The 9551-nt window shown below is 34.6% G+C and overlaps 1 protein-coding gene across 1 annotated transcript; it reads left to right on the forward strand.

Moving 5' to 3' along the window:
• The first annotated feature begins 1581 nt into the window (after window positions 1–1581).
• LOC132747540 (uncharacterized) lies at window positions 1582–6962 on the forward strand. The gene is made up of 4 exons (XM_060736944.1): window positions 1582–1709; window positions 4496–5114; window positions 5779–5864; window positions 6409–6962. Exons 2-4 carry the CDS (start codon window positions 4543–4545, stop codon window positions 6636–6638), a joined length of 888 nt encoding a protein of 295 aa, XP_060592927.1. The 5' UTR covers window positions 1582–1709; window positions 4496–4542; the 3' UTR covers window positions 6639–6962.
• The last annotated feature ends 2589 nt before the right edge of the window (window positions 6963–9551 follow it).

A 9551-nucleotide genomic window follows, 5' to 3' on the forward strand; every position in this document is an offset into this window, starting at 1 on the left:
ATGAAACATCTTTTAAAGGGTGTCTACCAAGTTTGTTCAAAAAAGGGCCCTGGGGTAAAATTGGCCCCGTCCCGGGGTCATTGATTTTCCTTATAGTATAGTAAAAACTGTAAAAAAATAAATCTTCTTTTAAAAAACCCAAAGAGCTAGAGTTAAGATACTAAGCATTAAATATCTTCAAGTGAGTGTCTAAATAAAAGCCCTGTGGTCAAAATTGGCCCGTCTGAGGATCATTGATTTCCCTATATGTGTAAAAAAATCTTCTTTTAAAAACCCAAAAGAGCTAGAGCTTAGATATTTATCATGAAACATCTTCGAATGGGTGTCTACCAAGTTTGTTCAAATAAAAGCCCCTGTTTAAAATTGGCCCTGCCCCGGGGCCTATATACAAGTGAGCGATTTCAGGGCCATCATGGCCCTCTTGTTTAAGTCTTGACATTTAATTTAAATGTCATGAAAGTTTTGTGTATTTCTCATCAACCACTGAGTTAACGTAAAACAACTATTACCTTATCAAAGCCGTCAAATTTTAACGATCCTTAACACTGATATGACCAAGTAAAATCTTAAAACACTAAATAACTAGTGATTTATATGCTGTTCATATTTTTAAATTGGGTAGGCGGGCGGGAAATACTCGAATGATAAGTTTTGCTACAAATACTGAAGCCTCGAATGACCTAAAACAAACGGTCAGCACGATGAAGCGCTTTCCTGCCAATTTCATATGACAATTCAAAAATAAGCAGATGGTAGTTTGCCGACTTTGAACTTAACTTCACAACTTTTTGGGGTATTAACTTGAAAATATTTTTCTCACATTTGGGATCATTGTTTTTCTCAACTTATTTCACGAAATACTGCTACAAGAATGGGTCGCAAAATTTCAACATAGGGCAATGTATATCACAGTAGGCGGTTTGGCATTTTACGGGCTTTGAAGAGCTGCACAAATCTTGGTAATATTCGTGAGGCGTGAGTTGATATCCAAATCAAGAGAATAAACTGAAACTACTTCAGTTACCAAATCTCAAACTTAATATCTGGTTAACTTCATCAAAAAAAAAGTTCTGTACTGCAAAGTTTTGAAGTTATTGTCCTTTCATTATGTTATACCTAATTTTTCTTTCGAACATAACTCAATAAGAAAATCAGATGTCAACTTGAAACTTCATTAATTAACAGATCTTTTTCAGGAGAATTGCAGTGCATGAGCATTTCAATTGTGGAGCTCTTGCTTATTTTGTGCGAGACTAAAAGTATTGAATTTATCAATTTTAAACTTCACAAATGAAAGGTGAGCTTGTAGTAAAAGTTCGATGCACCAGAACAATAACATAGGCAAATAAAAAACAAAACAAAGTTCAAAGCTGGCACGAAAATTCACTCGATAACTATTTTCTATATTTCCTAGTAGGATATATCCATGCTAATTTGAGAAATTTCTCTTAATTGTACTTTATCGGCCAAACATAGTTTTTACCAAATACATTACAAAATGTATATAGTAAAAACACGAGCTGATCTGTCACTGTGAAAAACACGAAGTCTATGGAACATATATAACGGTTTTTAGTGTGTTTTACAGTTATGACAGGCCAGTGTAGTGCACGAGATATATGTGCTGTTATGAAAAATACAAATGTAGGATAAGAACAAAATGTTGTGGAAATTTTACGGATTTGATTATTATTGTTCATTGTTTAAAGGTAATTTATTGAAAATACTCTCAAGAAAACTTAGCTTAACTTAAGCAAACAGTTTTTATAGTATTGCTAGACCGATACAAAGCAAATCGTCAAAAATCATAAAATTTACATAAAAAGTTACGGAAGTCAGAACTGAAAATAACAACAATAAAGTTTGTTTGTACCCTCCCTATGTTGATATAATGTAAGAGTTGTCAGTGTGTTAATTGATTTGTTTAATTTGTGTAATATAATAAGAAAAGACAAATTGTTTGTAGAAATTTCGGATAAAGATGAACAAGCATGTTCACAATGGACAAACGAAATTACATTTCATTGTGTACTGTGTCACATACTAGGTCCAGTCACTAGCTGTACCTTTCATCTATCCACAGTGTGGCACTATTTCTATCAAGAAGCGTGAATGTTCAAAATTCATCAGGCAGTTGTAACTCCGGCCCTCAATCTCGGAGAAGGGTAGAGGGGGAAATGAGAGCCTTTAATTCAGTTATCTTCTGTCTGTCCCCGCACTGTCGAGTATTTTGTTTTGGAGTCACATTGGTCACATGTGATAATTATGTGAAACTCGCACTGCAGGGCTTTTTATTAACGATTATTTTAACACATGTTGGTCCCCGCATTACCCAGGAAACGTGGTTACATTTCTTTACATGAACGTTACTTACAAAAATATATCATTTAGTTTTTTGTTTATTTTTTTTCTCGTGAAAAAGATCTATATCTCGATCCTTCATAGAAACAAAGATTGTCCCGATATCACTTAACTCGTTCATTCGAATAAAATTCACTAGGGAAACACGAATAATTGTACATTTACTCATCAATGACTTTTAACTTCATTAATTCTTTAGAATGTGCGTGTTTGGACGTGTTTATGTTTAACAATGTATTCTATCTTAAAGACCTCATGATGGTTTATGGTTTTTCTGAAAGAGGCATACTCGTGTATTCATGACAAATATTCCCCAACCAGAAAAAAATCAAATTTAAAAGTAAATGTGTAAATAAAATCGCAAATATATTGATTGCCCACACATAATCTTCAGTGAACTGAAGCAGTGAAGCAATTGGAAATCCTCGACGTCATTATCCGGGGCCAAAAAGTTGCGATTGGATGAAGAAGGGTATTTTTAATTTTCAGAGTCCTTCCGGCTAACATATATGTATACTATTCAAAATATACCATCAGCACTTTATTTAATTGCCCTTTTAGGCGCACCCCCTCCCCATGATCTCTACAAAGAGAAACATTTTCTAAGTGTTCGTAATTTTATATACATATAATTATAAAGTGTAACAAATCCGTAAATGAATGCTTCAATATTTTATAAGCCAATTACATCTCCGTCTTCCCGTCAGCAAACAATATAACTAAGTTATGCTAAAATTGAAGGCTTTATAATTTTCATTACATATGACAAAGTTGTACCTGAAGCATCATTATATATATGTACCCCAATGTTTAGGCATAAATTCGTGAAATTTATGGCATACATGTTTCAAAAATGTAATAAAATGCATTCTTTAAAACATTATTTACTCAGATTTTTTTGAGTAGCTATCCGAACATGTGCTTGTTCATGTCATACTGAATCGGTAGTAATGTCAGCTTTTTAAAAGAGAAACTGAAATTTATGGTGGCGGATTTCAACGGTGGCTGATTTGGTACGCTTTTGTGCGTCGTGTTGGCGCTAGCGACAACAGGACAAAGCGCAAAACGGCGCAATGTCGGACTTTCGTCTTGTCGTCCTGTCGCTAACGATGTACGCCAAACGGCGCGTTGTCGTGCGGCATGTTGTCGCGATGTCACATTGTCGCTCGGTAGGATTGGCTTATAAGCCAAGCGACAGGGCGACATCGCGAAAATGCGCCGTTTGGCGTGCTTCGCAAGAGACAGGACGACAAGACGATAGCGCGACAACGCGCCGTTTGGCGCCATGTCGTGTTGTCGCTAGCGACAAGACGAAAAGGCGATAACGATATAGGATGCGTATCGCGCAATATACCAAATCAGCCACCATAGATTTGACACTTTTGTGCGTCGTGTTGGCGCTAGCGACAACAGGACAAAGCGCCAAACGGCGCGTTGTCGGACTTTCGTCTTGTCGCCCTGTCGCTAACGATTTACGCCAAACGGCGCGTTGTCGTGCGGCGTATTGTCGCGATGTCACTTTGTCGCTCGGTTCAAATCGAAGAATTGGCTTATAAGCCAAGCGACAAGGCGACATCGCGACAACGCGCCACAAGAAACGCGCCGTTTGGCGTGCTTCGCTAGAGACAGGACGACAAGACGAGAGCGCGACAACGATATAGGTTGCGTTATCGCTATCGACAACGCAACACGCAATGTATCAAATTAGCCACCATGCAAATGTGTTCAAAACCAGCCACCAAATAATAACGCATATATAACGCAATCGTATTAATAAGCACACGATTATTCGCTGGCTGTTTTAAGAACAAAGGAACAACGTATTTACATGATAATTATTTAACATGTTTTCTTTTTATTTTAAACCAAGTAAATCCATCAATATCTGAAGTGGTTGCTTTAATTTTGTCTGCGGTAATACTGTAAAATACACGAAGTTGCTAAGAAAAATATGCCCATTAAGTTGTTACAACTAAAGCGTGCCTTTGATGTTTCTCTGAAGCTTGCTAAATATTGACAATGCCTTATCAGTTACATATTTTATCAATGCAAATCATTTTCATGCTCAATATTAGTTAAAAGCTCGTAGGATACTGTAGTTGTAAGTTTGATATGTATTTTAACTAAATTGCAGAATAGAAAAGAAAAGAAGGGTGGCTATTGAGTATTATAAACCATCTAATGGATTTAAATCGTTCTGACATGTCCGAATTTCAAGACAGGGAGCTTATTGAGGCTGTGCTGCAGAAATCTGAAGAGCCCTGTCGTCTTAACGAGTCGGCAGGTTCAAGACTTAGCTCCTTGGTTCTCCATCATGCCAGTCTAAGGTCAACCGGAAATTTGAGCCGTCCAGCAAGTTTTGTTTCTAGGCGTAGTGGAACATTGTCACAAGAGAAGCTCAGTGATATATTAGATGATGATTTAATAGAGAAAGACAAGAGCAGCTCAAAATATGAGGAAATAAAGCTGAATTTGTTAATACTTCTCCTTCTTTGTATATTGTCATTGGTGCTTGGATTACTCTCCATTTTGCTGATTGTCTCGCTGTCTGAGGATAATAATGCTGCCGTGTCACGTGACTCTGTGACACATGAAACTTTTGTTGACGTAAACAGGACATATATGACTGTGACGGAAGTTGCAACAGCGTTGTCAATGTTTGTTGTGGTTTGTGATATTACATGCTTGCTCGTCTGCTCCCTTCAGTGTCTGATTGTTGTGAAACTATTAAAATTGAATTTAGGAGATGAAAGGTATTGCAGTTTCTTTTTTCACTAAATATTGTCTTAATAAATACTAGCATGTAAGAATGAGAAAATATTTTTACATCATCTGACAATTATCTGCTGACAAAAATCCATGAGAGATGTGTCAGTTTAGTACATGGTGTAATGTTACAATAAACAGAGCTCTCCATCTTATAAACTGTCTTCATACTTGTCTTTACAATGTAAAATAGTTGAATCTTTTGTCACATTTGTTCATTCGTTTAAGATAAAAATAAAATAAAAGACTTTCAATAATTGAAATGTGATTTGATAAACTATAAATAAATTGTAGTCTGTACTTACTTTCAATGTAAAAATATGACCTTCTTCCCATATTAAGCTTCGCGTGTATACATGTAATATCTAAGTTTTTGCCTAATTTTATTTATAAATACGTAATCGCACTTTACTCAGTTGTCACTTGTATATAAGGGAGGAGCACATCGTCGGTTAATCTGGTAATTTACCGTATGATAGTTAAAAATCCCACCAGAAATATATAAAGTCTTATTCATTTAGTCTAATATTGTCATTTATCACAACAATCATTTGTCTAGGAAAATAAGTATACAAATTTACCCTTGGGACATTTGTTATATATGATTCTTTTATAGAATAATTATGTGTTTAACTATTGTTTGTTTTCCAGGGCGTTGAAATATTTAAAGGAGTGTTCAAGCAGCAGAGATATAACTGTTTCCGGTTTCTTTGTTTCAATCCCAGTGTTCCTCATTTGTAAGTTAATTTTATATAATTATTTTACCTCAAAATGTTGAAATTTTGTAGTTGACTTTTCCTTTAGGAACGTCGGTGGTTCTACTCAGGTGCCCGTTCGTGCCTGAAATAATGCACGGAAGGGCACCTGAGGTCTTCCTCCACCAGTAAAGCTGGAATGTCGCGATATGACCTATACTGTGTCGATGTGACGTTAAACCCAAAATAAACAAAACAAATTTTTCCTTTCCTCATTGGCTACTGGCATTGATCAGGCATTAGCATAATTATACTCTGGCAAATGACTAACAGAGTCTTTTGGCTCTATACTTGCGACTTACATACAAGTCTGACTCTATACTGTTGACTAATTAAGGGTTAACAGACCTGATATCTTACCCAATTAGTAAACCAGTGAAGGCAGCTTATAATATTGTTATGTTAGAGACAAAATAAATAACAAAATGTACTCATCTTTAATGACCATTTACTACATGTCAAACATAATAATTTTCTGGTGTTCTTATTATTTAAATATTTGCATATTTATTATTTGTTATTTCAGCTTTGATTCTGTATGTCATTCTGAAATTCACAACAGCTGCCGCCATTACAGCCATGGTCATGCTTATTGTTGGCAGCGTGTTTTGCGTGCTCAGCGTAATACAGAACACTTACCATTGGAGGCTAGAAAGGTCTCGCGCTTTGAAGGGACTTCCGGTTTTTGACTGCGTGTTATATGGGAAAGACGGAAAAGAATCAGCGACCGGGAAAGAACTGTCAACGTTAGTTTGATAATATTCCTGAAGAAAATGGCCAAATCTCATATTTTAAGTGACTTTTTCAAATATCAAGATTTGAATTCAGGATTTTTAAAATGTGAAATTTAAATGAAAGACAATCACAATTAATTCGCTAATGTTTATTGAAGTACTAAAACATAGCTTGAATGAGATGTACTGTACTGTCTTTTGTGACGTTGTTTACATACTTTCAGTTACAGACAATTTGTTTTGCCCATTGAAATGAGTAAAAGTGTTAAAATCCGTTCAAAATTCAAATTTTTCTTGTTAATTGTATCTAACGTGTATATGCGAGCAATAAATTAATCATAGGAAGTACATAAATATACATTTACTATATTGAATTTGTCACCCTTGTTTGAGCTATTTTATTTGAAGAAATGAAGCAATGATACAAATCTTTAAATACCAAACATATGGCACTACATTGTATTCTGTTAGTTGTATAAAGTTTTGTCAGGCAGAGCTAAGACGATTACTGGCATCTGGATATGACCCTTATTTCAGCATGTCTTCAACAAATGCATCAAAATCAACGATTACATGTCAAGTTTACAATATCATAAAATGAAGTAGCTATCTGGAAGTGGTTAAACTACATTTCAAACAAACTCCAGGGTGTCATAAAAGAAATGCATGTAGATAAAATGGTTTACCACTTTGGAATTATACATGTTTTTCAATCATTTGACGGTATATACATAAATATTGTATATGTACACGTCATTTTCAGGTGTAAGTAACAGATACAGTACGAGTTTTCTTCAAAAGAAAGAAGACCGTGTGCTTGGATAACATAAATTGATCTTATTTAAAATAATGTATGTTTTTGTTGGAAATATAAAAAATATCGAAAAATATTAACATGGCCTGTTCAAGATGTGGGCAAATTGTATTCGCACGGGATTTTCGTGCACTTCTTTCAATGGAATAAAATTCACTTTCATTCATTAACAATGTTAACTACCATAAATAGTACATGCGAGCAATAATCCCTATGCGGAACGGTCTTTGATCATAGGAATGACGTGACAGCTTCAAGATTGAAGCACATATCATATTGGTTAGAAAAGTCTTAAAGTAAGTTTCCTTACAAATTCAACTTATGCATCTACATTTTGAGAGTTATCTTTTAACTTGATTTTTGCATACATATGACAGTCTTTTAACTCTTATCACCCTTATTACTTAAGCAAAGTACTCCAGACATGAAAATGTCTTTTATAAATGTCTTTTTCATGCTTCACTTTCAATGGCATGTGTGTTGTTTAGTGCAAAAATGTTTGAAATTTTGAGGGTTTTTTTCGTGATAGGGATAAAAGTATGTTAATTATATTTGAGGTATTTATACCATAATTTTGTCGTTGATTACTGCTTCCAGTCTTATATGAGTCGAGCGTGCTGTCTATTCTGACAACTCTTGTTAAGTCTATTTTAGCCCATGTGATCAACATATGCATCATACTTGATTAATTTATATAAAACATCATAGATGGGTGCTTAAAGATAATCAATGTAAAGTTTGGTCAACATCTACTATGAGGTTAAGGAGATGACAGAAAGTTTCCGTGCTATCGTCAAAGTTCGCCGTTGTGAACTCAGATTGGGTTAATTAAAATATCAGTTATATTATTATTGATGATCAAGTATCAAAGTTGAACCGCTCGCTCATCTTAATACGGGAGAAGGCCGCTAAATATGTTAGTCTTGGAATCGCTAGTTTGATATAATAAGGGATAAGTTAGAAGTTTTCCGAAACATTTGGATGAATAAAAGCTACTCACATAACTCATAAACAGAGATTGTAAAGGAAATCGATTTATCAGACCGTTTCCAGTGAAAAACAAGAAACTACCATTTTAATCAAGAAAATCACTTCATTCATTGTTACAGTATGACCGTGATTAATAACAAACAAATATTCCAACAACTGCCCTAACTCTCTTATTCTAAATTATTCACTTAGTAGTAATAGGCCTGGAGCAAATGGTCGCATCTAAGTTATTAAGCACGGGGTACAAACGAAAGGCGGAATGCTTGTCAAGTATTTTTCTTGATAACTGCTATATAACATTTCTGGAAAACGTCAAAGGGTTATTTTGGTGATAATTTACCGGAGAGGTATCAAAGTACAAAAGTATAGATGGGCTGGCTGTATGTTACTTAGGAAATAGGTGCACTGTCATACAAATATTGTATGATGATTCGACCTCGGTAAATGTCACAGTAGCCAGGTCCATAGATAGAGATATTCACCGGAATATATGATTCATTTCACGTCACGTTGTTTTTGAATCATATGCCGTAAAGCAATTTACAATTGATTTTCTATTTTAAAAAATTATAGACGGCTAAATAAGGCGATCTAAATTTCATCAACAGTCGAGGTCAATGTAACTTGTTCACTATATATAGATTTACTAGTCCTGTAATAATAAAGATCATTATATTATCTTAGATATATGCAATCTCATTGGTATAAACAGTAGTTAACATAACATATTATCAATCATTATCACTGGGTTGACTGGTTGATTTAGATTTTCCTGATTTACAAATAGAATGAAACTCCTATTCAACGACCACTGTTAACTTACGCGTGCGAATGAAAGTAATCGATTTGTTTTGCACTGTTAAACATATTTTTGATCCAAATATCATTATTTTACTATCAAAGTTAAAAGTTGCAACGCCATTTTGAGTATAAACTTGAATTACTTTTGAATGTGCAGTTTGTATGGCCTTTGAACGTCTTACGTCATCTTATTTACTAGCGTCTTTTCATGTGCTTTGAACAGTGAAAAACACTTTTCATTCTCTAATACTAAATACATTTATTTCATGATAAATAAAGATGACATGGAAATTTTGTTGTCAAAAAATTTGATTTACAACAAAAATCTGC

Source organism: Ruditapes philippinarum, unplaced genomic scaffold, assembly GCF_026571515.1.
Source record: "Ruditapes philippinarum isolate M1 unplaced genomic scaffold, ASM2657151v2 ctg379_1_1_1_1, whole genome shotgun sequence".
In the NCBI taxonomy this organism is placed as follows: Eukaryota; Metazoa; Mollusca; class Bivalvia; order Venerida; family Veneridae; genus Ruditapes; species Ruditapes philippinarum.